Source organism: Bolinopsis microptera, chromosome 13 (genome assembly GCF_026151205.1).
Source record: "Bolinopsis microptera isolate Bmic1 chromosome 13, MBARI_Bmic_1.0, whole genome shotgun sequence".
Lineage (NCBI taxonomy): Eukaryota > Metazoa > Ctenophora > Tentaculata > Lobata > Bolinopsidae > Bolinopsis > Bolinopsis microptera.
The window spans coordinates 6621715-6647423 of record NC_087084.1 but is presented as its reverse complement, the minus strand read 5'-3'; the positions used below and the strand labels follow the sequence as shown (position 1 = coordinate 6647423).

At 41.9% G+C, this 25709-nt stretch overlaps 1 protein-coding gene across 1 annotated transcript; it reads left to right on the top strand.

The window, feature by feature from the left end:
- The first annotated feature begins 1225 nt into the window (after window positions 1-1225).
- On the top strand, window positions 1226-25709 carry LOC134824927 (sodium bicarbonate cotransporter 3-like). Its single transcript, XM_063836935.1, has 25 exons — window positions 1226-1280; window positions 1573-1816; window positions 1985-2110; window positions 2301-2401; window positions 4937-5015; window positions 5177-5306; window positions 5478-5568; window positions 5981-6080; window positions 6342-6477; window positions 6883-6964; window positions 7199-7249; window positions 12008-12089; window positions 12235-12342; window positions 12482-12850; window positions 13020-13183; window positions 13429-13595; window positions 14060-14102; window positions 14400-14446; window positions 17866-17987; window positions 18796-18914; window positions 24126-24260; window positions 24407-24461; window positions 24597-24720; window positions 25083-25240; window positions 25647-25709. The coding sequence occupies exons 1-24, from the start codon at window positions 1275-1277 to the stop codon at window positions 25192-25194; spliced, it is 2793 nt and encodes a 930-aa protein (XP_063693005.1). The 5' UTR covers window positions 1226-1274; the 3' UTR covers window positions 25195-25240; window positions 25647-25709.

Genomic DNA, 25709 nt, shown 5'->3' with positions numbered 1-25709 from the left:
TCCTCTCCAATGAAATGAGGTACCATAATATCTGGCAGTAAGTCTTTTCCTTCACTTTTTTTCCTGTGAAATGTTTTGTCTGTTGATATCCATCTATATCTAAAGATAACCTTGAGCCCTTTGCGTATCACATGTTTATATTAGTAAATAAATCGGTAAATCGTCAATGTGAACCAATCATGACACAGAACAAGACACAGAACAAGACACAGAACAAGACACAGAACAAGACACAGAACAAGACACAGAACAAGACACAGAACAAGACACAGAACAAGACACAGAACAAGACACAGAACAAGACACAGAACAAGACACAGAACAAGACACAGAACAAGACACAGAACAAGACACAGAACAAGACACAGAACAAGACACAGAACAAGACACAGAACAAGACACAGAACAAGACACAGAACAAGACACAGAACAAGACACAGAACAAGACACAGAACAAGATACAGAACAAGATGTGTTTTCAATTTCATCAGACACTTCTGGACGTCTGACAGGAGTCGTCTGCATTAAGGATTATGGCACTATTTAAAAACACAAATCGTCCTATTTATGTACATAAAGAGAAAGAGAAAGTGAAAGAGAAAGGGTGAAACCCACCTCCACCTCACAAGATCATTGTACAGCCTGATAACTCGTATCTTCTCCGTATTTCTCTCCAGCTCCTCAGCTGAGAACTGATACACATCAGTTGCCACTGTTGTTGCAATCAAACAGGACAGTGTCAGTACTAGATTAAAAAGGTTGGGCATTCCGCTGTGGTTTTATTGGTATGATGGAACCCAATCAGATAGGTTATATAACGAACAAACAATCCTACATTTCCAGAAATGGAATGAGAGTTCCAGGAGTGATGATATATATATAAGTAACCAATAACCATGGATATGATATAATATAGATTTTTTTAATGTTAATGCTTATCAAATGATAACGGTCCCTTGTGAACCTCTTAATTATTCGATCAGAGGAAATTGCATCCGGTGTGGAGTGGAAGCGTCAAGCAAATAAGTGTGGACTTATTTGCTTGAAAATATCAATCGGCCTAGGTAAGTGCTATGGAGCTGGTCTTCAAGCTTTGACCAATAAAAAGCCCAAATCACTGTCACGTGTCAAAACAATTATGGATCACCTCTATAAATTACAGGTAAACTTGTTTTTTTAAATTTTTTTAATCATAGTAAATACTGTGACCAAAAAACACTTAACCAAGAAAATCTCTTAGGATGCTCGATCAGTACGTGCCTTAAATAACATTAATGGAGGTAATGTATATGTGTAATTCAAAATTAATGATTAGTTTTAATTATTATTAAATACAAGTTCTAAACAAGGGATCGTCAAATAACAACGCCCAAGTCTAATCTTTCCCTAAAATAAATACTTAAATATCGAAACTTCATTGTAGTTTCTGCCAATATTTATGATAATTATACAGATTTGTTCCGTTTGGGTAATTAAACAAATTATAATTAGTTCAAACATCTGAATTTGAAATCAGTTCATTACAACTACCACGCATTGTTTTGTGTTGAATGACATCTTTTCCTCCAACAGAACTCGGAAGAGGAGTTGCGAGATTTGGACGGGCTGAGCAAAATAGGACGAACCTCCAGCAGCACAGACGGGCAGAGCAAGAAAAGGAGGAGCTCTAGCAGTATAGAGGGGCTAGTGAGCGAGATAGGAAGGTCTAACAGTATAGATGATCTCTCCTCTGTTCCGCTGCCTGAATTTGGAAGTATTCACTCCCCCGAGTATATTGATAACAATGGCAGTACTTTAGACTCTCCCATTAACTCAGGTATAAAGCAAGTGTTATCTGATTTATATTTTATTAAAAAAAGTCTGGATCAGATGAAACATATTTAGGTGCTGCTTTGTTTATTTATGAAAAAAATGCTGCTTTAAAACATACAAAATTATAGTTGCGGTTTGAGTATCACATAGTGGAATATCAATTTTACTCCAGGTCACAGGAAGCTATGTATCAGTATCCATGAACCTCTTCGGAAGAAGCGGAACCACCGTCACCATGGAGACAAGCAGAGGAGACGGAGACCAACCTCTCATAACACAGCCTTAGGACCACAAATATGTGAGTGTTTTAATAACTAGATAACAGCACTGATAGTTTCTTATCATAAGGACCATACGGGGAGATGGTCCTGTCCACGGAATAACTCATATTAATAACTTACAAAATATGTTAAACTATAATTTATAAACTATAAACTATAATTTATAAATAGTTTATTAAGTTATTTTAACTTGATTTAATATCGCAGCAAGAAAGGTCATCAAAAAGTCTGAGCTGTCCAAGTGGCAAGCAGAGAAAATCCAAAAAGACGCAGAACTAACTAAATATCTTCACATTGATAGTAGTGAGGTAGGTGTATAGAACTAACTAAATATCTTCACATTGATAGTAGTGAGGTAGGTGTATAGTTAAAAAGACGCAGAACTAACTAAATATCTTCACATTGATAGTAGTGAGGTAGGTGTATAGTTAAAAAGACGCAGAACTAACTAATTATCTTCACATTGATAGTAGTAAGGTATAGTAGTAGGTGTATAGTTAAATTAATTAAGTTTAGTTGTTATATTAAGTTTAATGAATTGATTAAGTGGTTATGGATTATGAATACCACTGAAAGTTTCGTTATACTTACAACATATAATCGTCATGTTTTGCACTTGACACATTGTGTTTTGGCTTCTCGGTAAGTAACTGGTTCATGTGATTAGTTACTGGTTACTGTGGTTACTGGTTCATATGGTTAGTTACTGGTTACTGTGGTTACTGGTTCATGTGGTTAGTTACTGGTTACTGTGGTTACTGGATCCCGAGTGGTCTATGTAGCCCCACGGTTCACTCAGCCGAATGCTCGAGAAATCGGGTGTGAGGGTTAAATGAGGAGCTGTGCTTGATCAACACAGCGAAGCCTCGGGCGAAGAAAGTGTGGCATAGTGCCTTAACCGTTGCTGGCCTTAGGAACGATCCTTCGGCTTCTTGTAAAGCTCTTCCTTGAAAGTGCTGGTTTACATTGTAATGCAGGTAATGCCGAAGTAATATAACAAAGGTGGTCGACTCATTCGATGGCCTTGTTGCGTCGCAACGAATCCTCATAAGATAAGATAAGATAAGATAAGATAAGATAAGATAAGATAAGATAAGATAAGATAAGATAAGATAAGATAAGATAAGATAAGATAAGATAAGAGAGATACTGGTTCATATGGTTAGTTACTGGTTACTGTGGTTACTGGTTCATGTGGTTAGTTACTGGTTACTGGTTCATGTGGTTAGTTACTGGTTACTGTGGTTACTGGTTACTGTGGTTACTGGTTCATGTGGTTAGTTACTGGTTACTGTGGTTACTGGTTCATGTGGTTAGTTACTGGTTACTGTGGTTACTGGTTCATATGGTTGGTTACTGGTTACTGTGGTTACTTGTTCATGTGGTTAGTTACTGGTTACTGGTTCATGTGGTTAGTTACTGGTTACTGTGGTTACTGGTTCATGTGGTTAGTTACTGGTTACTGTGGTTACTGGTTCATTTGGTTAGTTACTGGTTACTGTGGTTATTGGTTCATGTGGTTAGTTACTGGTTACTGTGGTTACTGGTTCATGTGGTTAGTTACTGGTTACTGTGGTTACTGGTTATTGTGGTTAGTTACTGGTTACTGTGGTTACTGGTTCATGTGGTTAGTTACTGGTTACTGTGGTTACTGGTTCATGTGGTTAGTTACTGGTTACTGTGGTTACTGGTTCATATGGTTAGTTACTGGTTACTGTGGTTACTGGTTCATGTGGTAAGTTACTGGTTACTGGTTCATGTGGTTAGTTACTGGTTACTGTGGTTACTGATTCATATGGTTAGTTACTGGTTACTGTGGTTACTGGTTCATATGGTTAGTTACTGGTTACTGTGGTTACTGGTTCATGTGGTTAGTTACTGGTTACTGTGGTTACTGGTTCATGTGGTTAGTTACTGGTTACTGTGGTTACTGGTTCATGTGGTTAGTTACTGGTTACTGTGGTTACTGGTTCATATGGTTAGTTACTGGTTACTGTGGTTACTGGTTCATGTGGTAAGTTACTGGTTACTGGTTCATGTGGTTAGTTACTGGTTACTGTGGTTACTGGTTCATGTGATTAGTTACTGGTTACTGTGGTTACTGGTTCATGTGATTAGTTACTGGTTACTGTGGTTACTGGTTCATATGGTTAGTTACTGGTTACTGTGGTTACTGGTTCATGTGATTAGTTACTGGTTTCTGTGGTTACTGGTTCATGTGATTAGTTACTGGTTACTGTGGTTACTGGTTCATGTGATTAGTTACTGGTTACTGTGGTTACTGGTTCATGTGATTAGTTACTGGTTACTGTGGTTACTGGTTCATGTGATTAGTTACTGGTTACTGTGGTTACTGGTTCATGTGATTAGTTACTGGTTACTGTGGTTACTGGTTCATGTGGTTAGTTACTGGTTACTGTGGTTACTGGTTCATGTGATTAGTTACTGGTTACTGTGGTTACTGGTTCATGTGGCTAGTTACTGGTTACTGTGGTTACTGGTTCATGTGGTTAGTTACTGGTTACTGTGGTTACTGGTTCATGTGGTTAGTTACTGGTTACTGTGGTTACTGCCTACTGGTTCATGTGGTTAGTTACTGGTTACTGTGGTTACTGGTTCATGTGGTTAGTTACTGGTTACTGTGGTTACTGGTTCATATGGTTAGTTACTGGTTACTGTGGTTACTGGTTCATGTGGTAAGTTACTGGTTACTGGTTCATGTGGTTAGTTACTGGTTACTGTGGTTACTGGTTCATGTGATTAGTTACTGGTTACTGTGGTTACTGGTTCATGTGATTAGTTACTGGTTACTGTGGTTACTGGTTCATGTGGCGTTTCCTCAGCGTTCGGAAGAAGAAGAGACAAAAAAGACAAGACAGAGACATCGGTCTGAAAGTAGCTGCCCTCACCCCAAAACATTTGGTTTGTCTGTAATATCACTGAATATGCTAACAAATCCAGTTAATTTTGTGCCGATCAAGAAAATGTTTAATATTTTTAATAGTTTTGTGTTCCCTTCTCTCAGGAAGATATTTTACAATCCAAAACTTTATGAGATTTACCAACTAACCGTTTCTCTTCAGATCTGAAGGGTAGAAGGATGTCGAAGCAAGCCACCATGATAAGCCAAGAAGGTTTAAAGTTGTCCTCCGCTATAAAATCAACTGATCTAAACTACCAGTCCACTAACACTCCTACCAGTCATCACATTGAGTAGGTTCAGCTTCTGTGGTTTTATTTTCCCGCGCTAAAATCTTTTGACAACTTGGTTCCTATTCGTAATGCTCGCTGTTCAGTAATCAGTATTCCACAGCACATGGTATACCTATAATAGAGCTATAGTTAAATCATTAATTTGAATATTAACCTTGAACTCTATTACAGGCCCCACACAGTGTATGTAGAGTTGGAGGAGCTCCATGAAGATGATAAAACTAAGAAAATGGAGTGGGTTGAAACTGCGAGGTGGCTCAAGGTTAGTGACTACTTAGTGACTAGTTAGTGACTAGTGAGACTGAGCATGTTTCACATCTTTGAATCAGAGAATCAAAGATTCTCTGAATCTATCCCTCCTAATTCCAAAATTTTATAATTATAAACCTGTTTCACGGTTGTTTTAGACAATTTATGTACATTTATGTTTACTACAACATTAGAATTGTAATTAGTTTCATTAACTAACACACTCCTGTGTTTAATTAATTGTAATTAGTTTCATTAACTAACACACTCCTGTGTTTAATTAATTGTAATTAGTTTCATTAACTAACACACTCCTGTGTTTAATTAATTGTAATAAGTTTCATTAACTAACACACTCCTGTGTTTAATTAATTGTAATTAGTTTCATTAACTAACACATAAACTAACACACCTCTGTGTTTCAGTATGAGGAGGATATGGAGAAGAGTGAGAGGTGGGGTAAGCCTCACGTGTCTTCTCTCAGTTTCCATAGTCTACTGGAACTGCGCAGGGGCTTCTCCAAAGGTACTTATTAATTAATTATTAATTATTAATTAATTATAGCTCAAAGTAATATGTTGTCATGTTGAGAATATGTTTTCATGTGGTAAGATTATTCACATCAGTAATAAATAGTTTTAATTCGAGATTAATTGTAAAACCGTCTGAATTACAAATTTGAACTGCACTTAGCTTATAATAATACTTAAATGTCTAGATAAATTGTAAAACAACCATCTTAGTATTACAAATTTAAACTACGCTAAAATGGAATTATAACTCCAGGTATAGCAGTGATAGATTCAAGAGAGGTGACCCTACAAGGTGTAGCTCACGAGGCTCTTAATGAGTTTGTTCACCAAGGCATCCTGAAGAGGGAACACAAGGACATTGTACTTCGTGCTCTCCTCTTGAAACACAAGTTTGTAGCATTTGCTAGGATTTGTTAGGATTTGTTAGGATTTGTTAGGATTTGTTAGGATTTGCTAGGATTTGTTAGGATTTGCTAGGATTTGTAGGATTTTAAAGATTTGTAGGATTTTTTAGGATTTGTTCGGATTTGTAGGATTTTAAAGATTTGTAGGATTTTTTAGGATTTGTTAAGATTTGTAGGATTTTAAAGATTTGTAGGATTTGTAGGATTTGCTAGTTCAGACTGTGTAGAGTTGTTAAAAAACTAGTTTTCGTCCAGTTTTCAATTAAATGTACTCTTGATAGATAGATTGATAAGCTTTTACCTTTCACTTGGTAGATAATAAGATAATACATGATAAAAACTCGTTTGATTATATATAATAAGCTTGTATCACTTAACTTACATTTTCAGGAATGAGTTTCAGTCCAAGAAGAATAAAAGGAAAAGTTTAGATTTTTTGACTGCTATGAGAAACAGAAGGGCTCATTCTCTGGTTAGATAATAGATACGATCTCTTGAGCTCTTAGAATAATATTCCCTTTGTTGGAGGAATAAAGCAGGCATTTCCTTCTACTTAAATTTACATTTACAGACCGGAAAAAGTTGATTTCATGTTAGATTTCCCTGCAAATTCTTAAAATCTATTTTACAAGCGATTTACACAAGTTTTACAAGTTTTTCTTAACAGTCGACAGGAAAATTGTTGTGATCCATGAATTTTTATCAGGCGCCAGATAAAGTCTTAACTGAGAAGGATGATGCAAAATCAGAAAACAAGGTTACTTTTTAAGTTTTAAATTTTCACTACAAGTTTGGAATACCGGCAGTCAAAATCCATCCAGAAATAATAATCTGAACAGCGACAAGAAATTCAATAGGTTGATTCAATACAATCATTAAATTACTTGGTGTTTCAACATATTTAGCCTTACGAACAGATTTTTTTCTATAAAATAACAGCATTTTTAGCATTTCGGCATGTTTTGTCTTTATTCCACGGGTATTCTGCCAGTTGGGATCTAGTGCCAGAACCCACAGATAATAGTATTATCGGTATAAGATGCAATTTACTAAAGGTCTGAAATGTAAGGATTCCGACCATTTTATTAGCTTATTGGATCAATTTTATTAGCGGTAGGTATCGAATGACACTATCTGGTTGATGTAATGCAGTAATGATGAGGCTTGAAAATTTAATAATATCATAATTTATTGGTTCATTATATTACAATTACAATACAGTTTCATATATCAGGACGCCAACAGAGGAGGGGGGGGGGGGGCGCCAACAGGGGGGCACTTTTTCAGCGGGGGAAGCGCCAACAGGGGGGGGGGGAGGGGGGCGCCAACAGGGGGGGGGGGGGGTGTCGGCGCCAACAGGGGGGAGGGGGGGGGGGGGCGCCAACAGGCAACGTTACGCCCCAAACACACAAATATGCTCACCAATCGTATCCCAACGTTTATCAACAGCAGTAGTGCACCTCGTTACCTCATTAAAAGCCATTGTGGTCTTAATAAATACCACACGTTATAAATCTTACTCTATCTGTGACAGTGTCGGGCCATAGTGGGGGGGGTGTCACGTCCGTCTATGTCCGCTTGTCTCATAGAATCCAAAAAGGACAGGACATAGGCAGACATAGGCGGACATAGGCGGACATAGACGGACATAGGCGGACATAGGCGGACATAGACGGACATAGACGGACATATGCGGACATTGGCGGACATAGGCGGACATAGACGGACATTAATGGACACCTAAATTGCTAAATAAAATGTTAAATTTTTGCTGTTATAGGGGGGTCATGTTTTTTGTCCGTTCGGTACCCTATATTTTCAAAACGGACAAAAAATAGAGCGGACAAAAATGGACAAAAATGTAAATAACATTTAGATGCTTCCTCCTCCTACTCTTCCTCCTCCTCCTGGGTCTTCCTGATCTTCCTCAGTCCTCTTCCTCCTCCCCTCCTCAGTCCTCCTCCTACTCCTCCTCCTCGTCCTCAGTCCTCCTCATCAGTCCTCAACAGTCCTCCTCCTCCCCAGTCCTCCTCCTCCTCAGTCCTCCTCCTGGGTCCTCCTCCTCCTCTTCATTCTCCTCCTCTTCCTCCTCAGTCCTCCTCAGTCCTCCTCCTCATCCTTCTCCTCAGTCCTCCATCCTCCTCCTCAGTCCTCCCCCAGTCCTCCTCCTCCTCCTCCTCCTCCTCAGTCCTCCTCCTCCTCTTCTCTCTCAGTCATCTTCCGCAGCCATCCTCCTCAGTCCTCCTCAGCCCTCCTCCTGGGTCCTCCTCCTCCTCTTCATCCTCCTCCTCTTCCTCCTCGGTCCTCAGTCCTCCTCCTCAGTCCTCCTTCTCATCCTTCTCATCAGTCCTCCTCCTCCTCAGTCCTCTCCCAGTCCCCCTCCTTCTCTTCCTCCTATTCAGTCCTCCTCCTGATCCTCCTCCTCCTCCTCAGTTCTCCTCAGTCCTCCTTCTCATTTCTCCTAAGTCCTCCTCCTGAGTCCTCCTCCTCCTCTTCCTCCTGAGTCCTCCTCCTGCGTCCTCCTCCTCCTCACTCTCAGTCATCCTCCTCAGCCATCCTCCTCAGCCATCCTCTTCAGCCATTCTCCTCAGTACTCATCAGTCCTCCTCCTTCTCAGTCATCGTCAGTCCTCCTCCTCAGTCCTCCTCATCCTCCTCAGTCCTCCTCCTGGGTCCTCCTCCTCCTCCTCCTGGATCCTCCTCCTGGGTCTTCCTGATCCTCCCCAGTCTTCTTCCTCCTCCCCTCCTCAATCCTCCTCCACCGTTCGGTACCCTATATTTTCAAAACGGACAAAAAATAGAGCGGACAAAAATGGACAAAAACGGACAAAAATGGAAATAACATTTAGATGCTTCCTCCTCCTACTCTTCCTCCTCCTCCTCCTGGGTCTTCCTGATTTTCCTCAGTCCTCTTCCTCCTCCCCTCCTCAGTCCTCCTCCTACTCCTCCTCCTTGTCCTCAGTCCTCCTCATTAGTCCTCAACAGTCCTCCCCCTCCCCAGTCCTCCTCCTCCTCCTGAGTCCTCCTCCTGGGTCCTCCTCCTGGGTCCTCCTCCTCTTCATCCTCCTCCTCTTCCTCCTCAGTCCTCAGTCCTCCTCCTCATCCTTCTTTTTAGTCCTCCATCCTCCTCCTCAGTCCTCCCCGGCCCAGTCCCCCTCCTCCTCCTCCTATTCAGTCCTCCTCCTCCTCCTCCTCAGTCCTCCTCCTTCTCAGTCCTCCTCCTTCTCCTCCTGAGTCCTCCTCCTCCTCCTCCTCCTCTTCCCTCTCAGTCATCCTCCTCAGCCATCCTCCTCAGTACTCCTCAGTCCTCCTCCTTCTCAGTCATCGTCAGTCCTCCTCCTCAGTCCTCCTCAGTCCTCCTCCTCCTTCTGGGTCCTCCTCCTGGGTCTTCCTGATCCTCCCCAGTCCTCTTCCTTCTCCCCTCCTCAGTCCTCCTCCTACTTCTCCTCCTCGTGCTTAGTTTTCCTCATCAGTCCTCAACAGTCCTCCTCCTCCCCAGTCCTCCTCCTCCTCCTGGGGCCTTTTCCTGGGTCCTCCTCCTGGGTCCTCCTCCTGGGTCCTCCTCCTCCTGGGTCCTCCTTCTCCTCCTCAGTCCTTCTCCTCCTCTTCCTCAGTCCTCTTCCTCCTCTTCCTCCTCTTCCTCCCTCTCAGTCATCCTCCTCAGCCATCCTCCTCAGCCATCCTCCTCAGTCCTCCTGAGTCCTCCTCCTGAGTCCTCCTCCTCCTCAGTCATCCTCCTCAGTTCTCCTCCTCCTCCTTCTGGGTCCTCCTCCTCCTCCTCCTCCTGGGTTTTCCTGATCCTCCTTCTCCCTCTCAGTCATCCTCATCAGTCATCCTCCTCAGTCATCCTCCTCAGCCATCCTCCTCAGCCATCCTCCTCAGCCATCCTCCTCAGTACCCTTCAGTACTCTTCAGTCCTCCTCCGTCTCAGTCCTCCTCAATCCTCCTCCTGAGTCCTCCTCCTGAGTCCTCCTCCTGAGCTAATGTCCACCAATGTCCGTCCGAGTCCGCCAATGTCTGTCCGGGTCCGCAAATGTCCGTCCGTGTCCGCCAATGTCCGTCTGTGTCCGCCAATGTCCGTCCTCCTCCTCCCCAGTCCTCCTCCTCCTCCTGGGGCCTTTTCCTGGGTCCTCCTCCTGGGTCCTCCTCCTCCTGGGTCCTCCTCCTCCTGGGTCCTCCTTCTCCTCCTCAGTCCTTCTCCTCCTCCTCCTCAGCCATCCTCCTAAGTCCTCCTCAGTCCTCCTCCTGAGTCCTCCTCCTCCTGAGTCATCCTCCTCAGTTCTCCTCCTCCTCCACCTAGGTGCTCCTCCTCCTACTCCTCCTGGGTCTTCCTGATCCTCCTTCTCCCTCTCAGTCATCCTCCTCAGTCATCCTCCTCAGTCACCCTCCTCAGCCATCCTCCTCAGCCATCCTCCTCAGCCATCCTCCTCAGTACTCTTCAGTACTCTTCAGTCCTCCTCCGTCTCAGTCCTCCTCCTGAGTCCTCCTCCTCCTGAGCTAATGTCCACCAATGTCCGTCCGAGTCCGCCAATGTCCGTCCGGGTCCGTCCGTGTCCGCCAATGTCCGTCTGTGTCCGCCAATGTCCGTCCGAGTCCGCCAATGTCCGTCCGTGTCCGCCAATGTCCCAAAAAACACGTCCGTTGTCTCATAGAATCCAAAAAGGACAGGACATAGGCGGACATAGACGGACATGACACCCCCCCCCCCCCCATAGTGCAATTACTGAGATGGCATTGGCATTATTACTCTCTTGGGGCAAATCTTCTAGGCTATCAAATCACAAGAATTTAAATAGGAGATGCCACTTCATTTATAGAGTTTCGTCAGTCTGATTTCAAACAACATTTATCATGGTTTCGGGCATGTTAAAGATACTCAGGTCTAAATCCAGGATGAAGTGTGTTCGAGAACCACCAATGTTACCGCATAACAAAACAGTTCCATGTTACCGTGACCTGTAACATTTCACATACAAGTGACAAATCTACCAGTAGAAACACTGTTTCAGTGCTACTTCCATTGTATTTCATCAGTGGCGCTATTGTGAGGAATCTGCGGCTGATTCAAACAAAAGGGCCAGAGAGAAGAAACAATGTGTTAAACAGCGTGTTAAACACATTAACCATCTTCGTTGGGGCTTGGAATTCTAGAAAAAGTAACATTTAGGACACGCTTTGATCAAGACTCTTGAACGTTAAATAGCATCGCAATCACGATAGGAGTACTTCCTGGCAAATTGTCATAATAATATTGTTATAGTTATTGATACTGTGATACAATAATAAACGGATATAATAAGTTTAATTTTGATCAATTTAGCAAAATTACACAATAATGATTCAAATTTCAAACCAATAAAGTTTACACAATTCAAAAAATTATGAACCAATAATAAATCTTATGAATTTAGCATGTTATGTTGTGTATAATATTATGTATGTTTAGTATGTCTATTGTTTAGTATGTTATGTAGCATCTCATCAGTAATGAATGCTTCATGGTGATTTAATTTCAGAAACGACTTAGCTGCCCGGATGAGGATCTCGGAAGATTCAAGAAGATACAACGTCGCATATCTTCTTTCGATCCAACATTTGGTAACAAATAATTATCAATACGATAATCAACAGAAGCTGAAAGTGATTCATCTAAATTCAGTTACTTTACTCCGATTTTATTTATAGATATATTAATTTTATATGAATTATTTTCTATCAAGTAATTCTCACAGTTCAACTTCAGGAGCCAGATCCACTTCACAAGGTTACTCAAAAGACATCTCCGATCCTGCTGCAGAGCGTAGACAGAGCATATTTGATAGGCTTCAGCTCAAAATTAATGAATTTAAAGGTAACTAATAAGATTCACTTAAGTTCCTTATATTATAATATCACCGTGGTTTTAGCAGAATTATTTAGTTTTTAGTTATTTAAGTATAGTTGACTCGGCAATAAAACCTCCCATTTCTTCATAATTTCATACTTTTCAGGGAGATCGAGTAAATCAGAAGATCTGGAGTCTTGTGTTTTTACTAACGTTGCGAGTGAAGCACCTACTTTACCCGCCCTCACAGAGGAGACAATGGATGAGATACAACCTCCAAATGAGGCAAAACAAGGGAAGACCTCAAATGAGTCAAAACAGGGAAATAACTCAAATGAGGCAAAACAAGGGAATACCTCAAATGAGGCAAAACAAGGAAATAACTCAAATGAGGCAAAACAAGGAAATTCCTCAAATGAAACAGCAGAAGAGAGGGAGATAACCGAAATTTCTGACAAGTTGGTGTCGAACATTCTAGAAAAAGTGAAGCAGGATTTTATGAAATGTGAGCAAGAGATCAAACAGAAGCGGACTGGTGAGTTCTACATCACAAAAAATTTCAGTATTTTATTATAAGTATCTAATGGCTCAATTTGTTAAGCTTTCCGTTATCTGCTGTTTCTTCAAGCGCCCGAGTTGGATAACTAAATAACCCCTCAGTGCATGTTGCTTTTGGTTCTGATCTTTCCAGCCAATTTTTTCAGGTCTAAATTCCCGAAAGACAGTTTCATTCATGGAACCCCGAAAGTCAACAGTTGGACTCCACGAACTAAATTTTGACAGACCTACACTCTCTCCTACCGCTCACTTTGTTCTTAACAATCCTCTCGTTGTGGAAGAGGAGGAGGAAGAGGAGGATGGTGTTAGGGTAAAATAATTCCATTTATGGAATCCGCAATGTTTTTATAGTTTGATCGAATTTGTTTGGTAGCTTGATCGAAGTCTGAAAGCACAAAACTAGGCTAATAGTTGTAGCCATTTTAAAATCATATATAATATAAATGGATGGAGATTGGAGGTTATTGTACAACCTGCGTCTTGGACCTTGGTTATAATACGATAATATGAGGTCATATTAAAGAAACAATCAGCTTGAAGTACTCTTTCCACAAGGTATTGGATGCAATAACGAAACATGTGGAGACAACGTCAGGATCTGAAGAAGTACAAGCATCTCAAGAATCCAGCTCCGGCAAGGATGGAGGGGACAAGAAGTCATCTGTCAGTGACGGAAAAAGGAGAGCCAGTACTGCGCAGTTCCTCAAGCATAAACTTAACAGGTAATTGCAATACATTTGCAGCTTAATTATAATGTTTTCCGTTTTTTATCTGCTTGATATCTACGATTTGGCACCAATATCTCAATATCTCACACAATACAATGTTGCTTCAAATTGGGGTTTTTCTGATTGGATCAAAATAAATTGAAAGCATGTCAATGGATTTTTATTTGTTTAGATAATCATCACATATTTCACAATTTTCAGTCCTGCAATGTAAAAGTAAGATTATGTCTTGCGCCTGCAAGCTCAGCAATTATAGATCTCGCATTCTGTGGTAAGCAGTGTTTGGCCCACTTCCTGGATCAACCGCTGTAATATAAGTAGCTGATGATGCTAAACCATTATTATAGCTATATTTTACGCCCGTTTAACAATGCTAAGAAATTCAAGAAAGCTGACTGGCAAGTATGCTACAAATTATAAAATTGCTGAGTTGCTGGCTGATATTGGCTGATTTTCAGGTCCCCGCTACAATGGCTGAAAAATGCTTCCACGAGAATCGAGGTGAGTTTATTAGTTCACTGTAGGATCTCAGCCTCCCGGCCCCGGTTACTGCCAAGGCTGGCTTTTCCCCGGCCCCGACAAATTATTAACAGGTATCATTTAAAATTTCAATTCCGGTCGAAGTGGTTGCAGTTATGGTTATAAAAGGTATCTGCGTCCAATTCTTGATTGTAGCTGTCAGTCGCTATAGCTGATCATGGCTGATTAAACCTGATTAAACTTGATTATAACTGTCAGTTGCAATAACTGATCAGACAGTTGATTGAGGAGGCTATAAATCTACTGAGATAATTTCAGAAATACATGTATCCTGATCAGGATAAGAGCAATGATCGTACTAGAAGGTAACGTTCATGTAAGTTGCATGCTCTTCATTTACTGCAGGGTGTTCCAAATAAAATGTGACTTCTTACCAACTGCTGTTTATGTATACATTATTTTTTATGCATTTATACATTTTATGTGATACACCCTGTGTATCAACAAAATAAAGTAAGGACCTCGAGGACTCGAGGTAGTTAAAGGGGGGGGGGGGGGGGGGGGGGGGGGGGTGACATGTCTCCAATGTCTCCCGCACCTTATCTTTTCGAAAAAGACAAAGACATTGGAGACATTGGAGACATTGGAGACATTGGAGACACAGCTTTTGGAGACATTGGAGACATTGGGGACATTTGGGACATTGGGGACATTAGAGACACAGCTTTTGGAGACATTGGAGACATTGGAGACACAGCTTTTGGAGACTCCTCCTCCTCCTCCTCCTCTTCCTCCTCCTCCTCCTCCTCCTCCTCCTCCTCCTCCTCCTCCTCCTCCTCCTGAGTCCTCCTGAGTCGTTCTCCTCCTCCTCCTGAGTCCTCCTCCTGGGACCTGGGTCCTCCTCCTGGGTCCTCCTCCTCCTGGGTCCTCCTCCTCCTGAGTCCTCCTACTCCTCTTCATCCTCCTCCTCTTCCTCCTCAATCATCAGTCCTCCTCCTCAGTCCTCCTCCTCATCCTTCTCGTCAGTCTTCCTCCTCCTCCTCAGTCCTCCCCCAGTCCCCCTCCTCCTCCTATTCAATCCTCATCCTCCTCCTCCTCAGTTCTCCTCAGTCCTCCTCAGTCCTCCTCCTGAGTCCTCCTCCTGAGTCCTCCTCCTCTTCTTGAGTCCTCCTCCTCCTTCTCCTCCTCCTCCTCCTCCTCCTCCTCCTCAGTCCTTCTCCTCCTCCTCCTCCTCCCTCTCAGTCATCCTCCTCAGTCATCCTCCTCAGCCATCCTCCTCAGCCGTCCTCCTCAGCCATCCTCATCAGTACTCCTCAGTCCTCCTCCTCAGTCCTCATCCTCCTCCTCAGTCCTCCTCCTCATCATTCTCCTTAGTCCTCCTCCTCCTCAGTCCTCCCCAGTCCCCCTCCTCCTCCCATTCACTCCTCCTCCTCCTCCTCAGTTTTCCTGAGTCTTCCTCCTCAGTCCTCCTCCTCCTCCTGAGTCCTCCTCCTGAGTCCTCCTCCTGGGTCCTCCTCCTCCTAGGTCCTCCTCCTTCTCCTCCTTAGTCCTTCTCCTCCTCCTCCTCCTCAGTCCTCCTCCTCCCTCTCAGTCATCCTCCTCAGCCATCCTCCTCAGTCCTCCTCAGTCCTCCTCCTCCTCCTCAGTCCTCATCCTCATCCTCCTCTTCAGTCCTCCTCCTCCTCAGTCCTCATCCTCATCCTCCTCTTCAGTCCTCCTCCTCCTGGGTCCTTTTCCTCCTCTTCATCCTCCTCCTCTTCCTCCTCAGTCCTCAGTCCTCCTCCTCATCCTTCTCGTCAGTCCTCCTCCTCCTCAGTCCTCCCCAGTCCCCCTCCTCCTCCTCCTAGTCAGTCCTCCTCCTCCTCCTCCTCCTCAGTTCTCCTCAATCCTCCTCCTTCTCAATCCTCATAAGTCCTCCTCCTGAGTCCTCCCCCTCTTCCTCCTGAGTCCTCCTCCTGGCCCTGGTTCATCCTCCTCCTAGTTCCTCCACCTTCTCCTTCTCCTCCTCAGTCCTTCTCCTCCTCCTCCTCAGTCATCCTCTTCAGTACTCCTCAGTCCTCCTCCTTCTCAGTCCTCCTCAGTCCTCTTCCTGAGTTCTCCTCCTCCTCCTCCTCCTCAGTCCTCCTTCTGGGTCCTCCTCCTCCTAGGTCCTCCCCCTCCTCCTCCTATTCACTCCTCCTCCTCCTCCTCAGTTTTCCTGAGTCCTCCTCCTGAGTCCTCCTCCTGAGTCCTCCTCCTGGGTCCTCCTCCTCCTAGGTCCTCCTCCTTCTCCTCCTCAGTCCTTCTCCTCCTCCTCAGTCCTCATCCTCATTGTCCTCTTCAGTCCTCCTCCTCCTTGGTCCTCTTCCTCCTCTTCATCCTCCTCTTCCTCCTCAGTCCTCAGTCCTCCTCCTCATCCTTCTCGTCAGTCCTCCTCCTCAGTCCTCCCCAGTCCCTCTCCTCCTCCTCCTATTCAGTCCTCCTCAGTTCTCCTCAGTCCTCCTCCTTCTCATTCCTCCTAAGTCCTCCTCCTCTTCCTCCTGAGTCCTCCTCCTGAGTCCTCCTCCTGGTTCATCCTCCTCCTAGTTCCTCCACCTTCTCCTTCTCCTCCTCAGTCCTTCTCCTCCTCCTCCTCCTCCTCAGTCATCCTCTTCAGTACTCCTGAGTCCTCCTCCTTCTCAGTCCTCCTCAGTCCTTTTCCTGAGTTCTCCTCCTCCTCCTCCTCCTCCTGAGTCCTCCTTCTGGGTCTTCCTCCTCCTAGGTCCCCCTCCTTCTCCTCCTCAGTCCTACTCCTCCTCCTCAGTCCTCATCCCTCCTCCTCCTGGGTCTTCCTCCTCTTCATCCTCCTCAGTCCTCAGTCCTCTTCTTTTTCAGTCCTCCTGAATCCTCCTCCTCCTCTTCCTCCTGAGTCCTCCTCCTGGGTCCTCATCCTCCTTGGTCCTCCTCCTTCTCCTTCTCCTCAGTCATTGTTCTCCTCCTCCTACCTCTCAGTCATCCTCCTCAGTCATCCTCCTCAGCCATCCTCCTTAGTACTCCTCAGTCCTCCTCCTTCTCTGTCCTCCTCAGTCCTCTTCCTGAGTCCTCCTACTGAGTCCTCCTCCTCCTGAGTCCTCCTCCTGGGTCCTCCTCCTCCTGGGTCCTCCCCCTCCTAGGTCCTCCTCCTCAGTCATCCTCCTCAGCCATCCTCCTCAGCCATCCTCCACAGCCATCCTCCTCAGCCATCCTCCTCAGTACTCCTCAGTCCTCCTCCTGATCCTTCTCAGTCCTCCTCAGTCCTCTTCCTGAGTCCTCCTCCTGAGTCCTCATCCTCCTCCTTCTCCTCCTGAATCCTCCTCCTGGGTCATCCTCCTCCTAGATCCTCCTCCTTCTCCAATCATACATCTACGTCTCCAGTGTCTCCAATGTCTCCAATGTCTCCAAAAACTTTGTCTCCAATGTCTCCAATGTCCCCAATGTCTCCAATGTCTCCAATGTCTCCAAAAGCTGTGTCTCCAATGTCTCCAATGTCTCCAGGACATGTCTCTGCACCCTATCTTTTCAAAAAAGACAAAAGACATTGGAGACATTGGAGACATGTCACCCCCCCCCCCCCCCGTTAAAGTACTAGAAGAGTAGAAGGTAACGTTAATGTAAGTTGCATGCTATTAATTTATTGTATTTACATGGAGAAGTAAGGACCTCGAGGTAGTTAAAGTTCGGTCATTGAGTTTGTTTAATATAAAAACTGCAAATTCGAAATATGTAATATTTGTCATATCTGCACCACTTTGCACAATTAATTAATTAACCAATAAACCCCCTCAAGGTTCCTCCGAGCAGGTAGTCTACCCCCTGACTGTGAAGCCGCCCCAGTTTTAGTGGCAAAACTGGACTTTCTCACCAAACCTCTGGTGGCTTTTATCCGGCTAGCTGATGCTCAGTACTTTGGTGCGTGATTTATTATACAATGTTACAAAATATAATCCTTTTGGACACGAAGGTGTTATTTTGGCAATGATGATATTCATAATATATATAACCTGTAATACTATTCTGTATATATATCTAATTTCGTTTTCAAAAAAAAAACTCTTCAAATATTAGCTTACAACTTTGCTTTATCTTTATAAATCATAGCTTATATTTTTGGACACGAAGGGAAACACACAACGTAAGGCTCGAAATCTTCGTAAAACTACATGATAAGAGCCTCAAATTATTTGTTATATAGTTATATAGTAATGTTGAAAGTATTATTAATAATTATACATTGGTATAAAACCAATGTTTGTGTTGTTGATTTGAGGTAATATTAAAATTCCACCCGCAAATTATGAATAATATACAGTTCACGATGACAATTAAGGGTAATAATATATATACATGTACGTGATAGGGATGTGAGGATGTTGGTTATAACGTCTTTAATTCATTATCTTCGTCAAAGTATATCTGCTTCCTATATCCGCGTACAACTTTATGGAAGGCGCGAAATGGAGTGGCTGGGTGATTTGTCTACTCTTATAACGGAATTTTATTTTTTCTTAAATTTACTTTAAGCTGACATCGTTGACAATTTTGGTAAAGTAGGTACGATGGGCTCACCCCTTTGATGTTAAAGATCGTACATCAAAGTTCTATTATCCCCCGAAATTAAAACCAAGTTCGTAAAAATATCAAATCACAATCTCCTTTCAGGGTAACTCATGAATAATCGCCGTAATAAATAATAATTTTAATAATTATCCAATTTCAGACGACATCACAGAGTACTACATGCCCGTGAGGTTCCTGTTTCTGGTTATTGGACCCCACTCCGACTCCGTGGACTACCACGAGGTGGGCCGGAGCATCGCTACTATCATGAGTAATCAGGTGAACAATTAGATAATTAATTAGGGGACATCTACTTAGGACGACCGGCAAATAGGGACGGGGGTGGTTTTTGAATTTCGGACAAATCCGGACAGAGGGAGGGGGGTGGTTTCTAAAAATCCGGACGTCTGGAAATTTTGGCAGAGTGAACGAAAAAGTCCCATTTATTTCAACTCTTTGACACTAATTACTCTGTAAGTTTAGATCCCTGTATTTTGAACGAGAAGTCTATTCCCAGAGCAGCTCATGAGAGCCGAGACACAACTCGCATATTCTCCTAGCTACTGCCTTAAAACTTATTCGATTGGATGGCTACTTAAATGTAACTGTGCTAAACTGTTATGAGTCTTAATGTATGTACTATTGTCTATTTTAAGGGGGGGGGGGGGGGGGGGGGGGGGGACGTCCTAAGTAGATGGCCCCTTAAGTGATAGAATTATACAACTGATTAAGCCGTTTCGGAAATTACACACGTACATACACACGTACATACACAGTACACACGTACACACACACACACACACACACACACACACACACACACACACACACACACACACACACACACACACACACACACACACACACACACACACACACACACACACACACACACACACACACACACACACACACACACACACACACACACACACACACACACACACACACACACACACACACACACACACACACACACACACACACACACACACACACACACACACACACACACACACACACACACACACACACACACACACACACACACACACACACACACACACACACACACACACACACACACACACACACACACACACACACACACACACACACACACACACACACACACACACACACACACACACACACACACACACACACACACACACACACACACACACACACACACACACACACACACACACACACACACACACACACACACACACACACACATACCCACACCTTTATTGAGATTATAGTTTAAGATACATATCATGATGTTTGAAAGACGCCTGAGGGCTTTATTGACGGAGTGTCCGAGAACTATCTACCTCGAACACTTCATCAGATGATTCAATATTTCGTTCTCTTAACAAGTTTCTCGTCCTTTGTCTCCTAGTCAGTCTGTAGTTATTTATTATTGGCGATCTTGATCGGGCTATGTTGAAGGCTTGTCCGGTGACTGCTGAAAAACTCATGTCACCTGAAAATTATTGATTAACATAATTAATTCCACTGCTAAAAATTAATAAAGCTAGGTACATATTATTATAAATAAAATTCGAAACTGATAATAATTATCTATGTTTCTTTAAATGAAACGCAGTTAAAAGGTGTAAGGGTAGGGCCTCTACGTTATTTATTGTAGGGGCAATAAATAAAGTTTTTGATGTTAAAATTAGATTAAGTAGGATATTTGGTGGTACCTTGAAAGGAAACTGTAGATAACCTCTGACGAACTTCTCCTTTAAGGTAATCTCTGAAACTTTTAACTGTAAATGCGTAGATAAACACGTTATACATGACACTTAACCACATTGATTCTTTAGCCAGTCTGTGGTATAAAGGGTAAAATGAACTTCTCATGGGTAAATCAGATTGTTCGGTCAGTGCATCGACGACCATGTAGCTGATAAAAGGCAGATAAGAAAGAATATACAAGGCTGCAGTCATCTGAACTGTTATAAGACCCTGCCATCGGAAACTTCCTCTGCTTCGTTCTGCTGACCTTTTCGCTTTTAACAGATGGGAAACCAACAGAGCTGACATAATAACAATAATTATCATTGGAATGAACCCAAGAACAACTGATAAAACAAGCTGGAGCCACCGCCAGATGTCTGACGTGTATCCATACGCACATATATAAGTTCGATAGTCGAAAGACACATCGTCTCTGTCTACCACGAGGAAAGATATGGGTAAAACAGTTGATATGATCCAGATAAAAACACTGAGGTAGAGTGAAGCTTGCTTTCTGAACCAGAGCTTAGCTTTGAGAGGGTAACTGAGCAGTATCCACTTGCACGTTGTTATAGCTGCAATATACTGCAACTTAGCTGAGTGTCCAAAGTAGGTAGCCATGACAACACAATAGCACAAACCCCGTCCAAGTACCCACTGGTTAGCAATAAGTGATGCGGTTTTAGGTATCAAACAGGAGATAGCCAGTGCGAGATCCAGCAGGGCAATATGTTCTACAAACATTACGATGACTCTGTGCAGTTTTATTGCTCTGTATTTTAAAGAGGCTACAAGTATGGTAGTGTTTCCGAAGAGAGATGGAAACAGCATGATAATCAGCCAAACTGTCCAAACGTACCTTAATCCATCAGTTTGTTCACCGTAGAGGGTTCTGTTGGAAAAATCCGGGGATTCCATCCTTTGTAATATAGAAATTGTATTTAGGGCATACATAGTTTCGAATGGATGAATAATGACTATACTAAGGTATTTTCTACAGACTTTAGTCAGTACAAATAAACAAACCTCTCATACTGTGCCACTTAGAACAGATCTTAGTCTACACTCTACAGCCTGGTATAGTAGCATGACCTCTAATATCCAAAGTTCGACCAGTGCTTAATACCGAAAACTTGCTCCACTGCCATTCTGTTATGATATGACACAAATTTTCAGTCAAACATAATATAATACAATCAAACAAAACTTTAGTAATTAGTATGTGCCAGATGGATGGAGCGAGCTCATTGAAGTTGGTACACTAAGTAGACTGGGAAATTACCGGAACATCACTCAATGCTGCCTACTCTTTTTGAATTTGTTAAGGGAAAATGGATAAACCGTACGCGTTTTGACGGCTAGACTGCTAGGCAGTATTGCGTTTTTAGGATGTAATTCAGGATCGCTATTGCGTATTTTTAGTGAACCATGGCTGTAATTATGCATTTATTTAAAGAAGAAAAAAGTTTGGTGTTCCGTCCTGCCTAATCAGTTTTATTGTCATTGCCAGTATACAATTATTAGTCGTTTTCTTCTTACATGATTTCCGAGTATTTCCTCCTGGAAATGAATATCAAATTGTTAAATTCCGACAAAGGTTAATTTAACTATTGAAGATGTGAAATGTTAGATAAGTATGAATAAAATGCAGACCATTGCTTCCTCACGATCTGGTTATAGCTATAGCTATCATTTTTCACTATCACAGCAATTTGAGATGTCTAATACAATTCCAAAAACGGAACAAACAAACGAGCTGCTGGAAAAGACATTTATCATTCACGTTTCATTCGATTTGTTCCCCAATGAGTGATGAAAGCAATTCACAAATAATCAAACAATTCAGACCATCAAAGACAGGCCATCAATCTGTTCTTTGATCTTTATAAATTATTGAATAAATAAATAGAGATAATATACTTAGAATGGGGACATCGTCACGTGAGTGCATAATTATTATTATTATGCCACTTCACATAAAATATGTCAATAATTCAACTTATCCAACCAGGTGAATAATAGATGAATAATGAGTAGATCTATAAAATATAACTGGAGCTCATAAATCTATTCCAGGTGCGATTGTGGGGTCAGAGTAATAGACTTTTTATCAGATACAGATCTGTGTTAGTGTATTACAGCAATAGTCAATGAAGTCAATATTGGTCTCCATTGATAGAGTTCTAAGTATTTTGGCGAGGAGTATTTGTTATTATTCTATTATTGTGGGGTGCACCTGTATTATAACCTAAACATACTCAATAGGGGAAAAAATCAGGAAAAAGTTCATTATCAATGCACATCATCAGATGACAAATAATACTATCAATAATTGAGAAAAAACAAAAGAGGGTGAAAGTTGGCAAATGAACAACTCCTTAAGCTGAATCCCTCAACAGTAAGTCAGTATTAAATGCTCTGTCTCAATTATGCTCATCGCCAGCTAGACTAACTCCAATTATCCTGCTCATCTAATTTTTAAAGCTTTTAGGAGGGTAATTCTAGAATTTTACATCTTGTATTGTCATGACGCTCGGTGTGATACATCAACCTTGTAAGTTATTTGATCGTTAAACTAAACAATCATGTAATATGCCACGTTACATACTACGCTGTTGACTAATCCAAACTGAGAGTAAGGCTTAAGCGTGGTGTTTTCCTCGAAATTTGCCTTACTTGAGTCAATCTTAGGCAGGTGCGGGAACGCACTATTTGCAAAATCTTACCGCATCTATACATTGCCTCTCTTGCTTAAACCGCTCAAGAGATTGAGAAGTTACGTCCCCACAAAAGATGGATGAACATACACAAAGACAAGGAGGGAGCATATAATAGCCGTACCTAGCTGCTGATTATATACAACAAGATTCTAAGATTATAGAACCAGCCGCCTCGATGGATGGGTGGTAGAAAATTATGCTCTAGCAACTTGACAATGACAAAATTACCATCATGTGATTGAAACAATGTTATACATTGCGTTTATACACTCGCGTTTATCGCATCCACAGACCTTCTACCTCGAAATGTATAATTACTTTGGAAATTCATCAATGGAAATGAAAGCAATGACCCCATAGCTGATTACAGACTGCTGCGAAATAGGATTGGCAATGAGATGCATGCAGAGTGCTGGATCATATTAGCATACATCTGGGGTCTAACCCTCGCCCAATCTTGTAATCTTGTGCCTCGATCTTTGCTGGCTCCGGCTGTATTATCTATAATGACCTCCCCAATTTTACAATTTGACATTGTAGAGAAATTATAGCTTTGTTGTTATGGAGTTTTGAACCTTGCCTAATTATGGATATTTTGGGTTTGAACCTGGATAGTGTATCAATGCAATGAATTTTGACTATGCGCTAAGAGATAATTAGTAATAATTAGTAGTAATATGCAACTTAACAGACGAGTAAGAGATTGTGGGATCACTATCTAGACAATGCGACTAATCGCACAACATATTATTATAGAAGGTAACAATTGAGATGGAGCAGCAATGGTATTCAATTATCGTAACTATATAATATGTAACAGATCACCATTAAGGACATGGGTATCGCAATAGCGGTTTGATCTAATCCTTATTTTATAAATCGGTGTTCATAGAAACAGGTCTTATCAACGAGCTTAAAGAATCACATAACAAAGCACACAACAAAGTACATAACGTATTACATATCAAAGTACATAACAAAGTACATAACAAACTACATAACAAAGTACACACCTCAGGAGTTCCAACAGAAGATGTACTCCGCTAGCAGCAAGGAGGAGGTCCTGGCGGAGCTGAATGTGTTTCTTAACGACAGTATAGTCCTGCCCCCTGGAGAATACGGCGCTGACCATATCCTACCTAAAACTTTACAGGTGTGTTCTGTTAAGTATGTAGAGATCTGTGAACCAGAAAGGGGGTAAGAGTAGTATAATCAACAGAATTTATAATTACAGTAGGTTGTTTGGAATCTTAGAAGATCATTTATAGACACATTGTATAAGCGTTTTTAAAATTGCAGAAATCGATAAGAAAGAGAAAAAAACAAGCGGCTGAGATCGATGAAGACAAACGAGGTATTGAACGGAACAGTTGCTATTATCTCACTATCATATCCATTTGAATTTTTTTTACCGTCATGGGTACACCAATCATGATCATTTCTTACCATTTTTCCATGCTTGAGCCTGAAAAAAACCTCGCCTCTTCAGTGAGATACCCAGTGGTTGGATACAGCAGCGAGCTTAAAGAGCACTTCGACCCCCTCTCCCGTACTGGGAGGTACTTTGGTGGTCTTATCAGAGATGTCAAGACGTTACGCAAGCGCTATCTATCGTAAGATAATAAATTTGGATATGAGTTAACTTAGATAGTGTAGAGTCTAGACAATCAGTTATCTGTCAATGCTTTTCTCCTATCAGTGACAGTCTAGAGTCCTAGCCATTTTGACTTAAAATTGACTCATTCTTCAATTATATTAAACATTAACCAGTGTACCAAAAGCTGGTCCCCAAACAAACAAACATTTAACAACATTTTAACAACATTTTAACAACATTTTAACAACATTTTAACAACATTTTAACAACATTTTAACAACATTTTAACAACATTTTAACAACATTTTAACAACATTTTAACAACATTATAACAACATTATAACAACATTTTAACAACATTTTAACAAACTTTATTAGAGATATAAAAGATGGGATGAACCTAGTGACACTGGAAAGTGTACTGTTGATGTTCGGTCTGATGCTAGCCCCTGCTATAACCTTTGGAGGGTTGGCTGGTAAACACACTTAAGGGGACTACGGAGTCATTGAGATGCTGCTCTCTACTTGCCTTGGAGGTTTGTTAGATATGGAATACGTAAATTTATGGGGGTGGGATTCTAGCCACAGCCTTATTTCATGCCATGTTTAAGTAGCCGAAGAATCCAGGTCCAAGGACTCCAAGAAATCCAAGGATGCAACATACATAAATAAAATTATGATAATTAATTAATTATTATAATTATTAGTCAAATTTTAAAGGAGGTCAGTGATAAAAAGAATTATGTGAAGAACTGAATCAAATTAGCATACATCTGAGGTCTATATTCCTGGTTGGATCCGGCTGTATTGTCTTTAATAACCCTTCCAATTGTACATCGTAGAGAACATTAAGCTATGTTATTTAGTTGAACAATTTTAAGTTCACAATTGCTAAATTAAGGTATTCAAGGATAAAAACAATTATTTCACTTCCTGTTACAGGGGTAGTGTTCAGTCTCCTTACAGGACAGCCTCTTACCGTGTTTGGGTGTACTGGTCCTATCT

Excerpts from the sequence above, each read along its gene's own strand:
- LOC134824927 (XM_063836935.1), top strand. Across the intron at positions 6,478-6,882 it reads GCTCTCCTCTTGAAACACAA|GAATGAGTTTCAGTCCAAGA; the intron begins GTTTGTAGCATT and ends TTACATTTTCAG. Across the intron at positions 12,090-12,234 it reads TTCTTTCGATCCAACATTTG|GAGCCAGATCCACTTCACAA; the intron begins GTAACAAATAAT and ends GTTCAACTTCAG.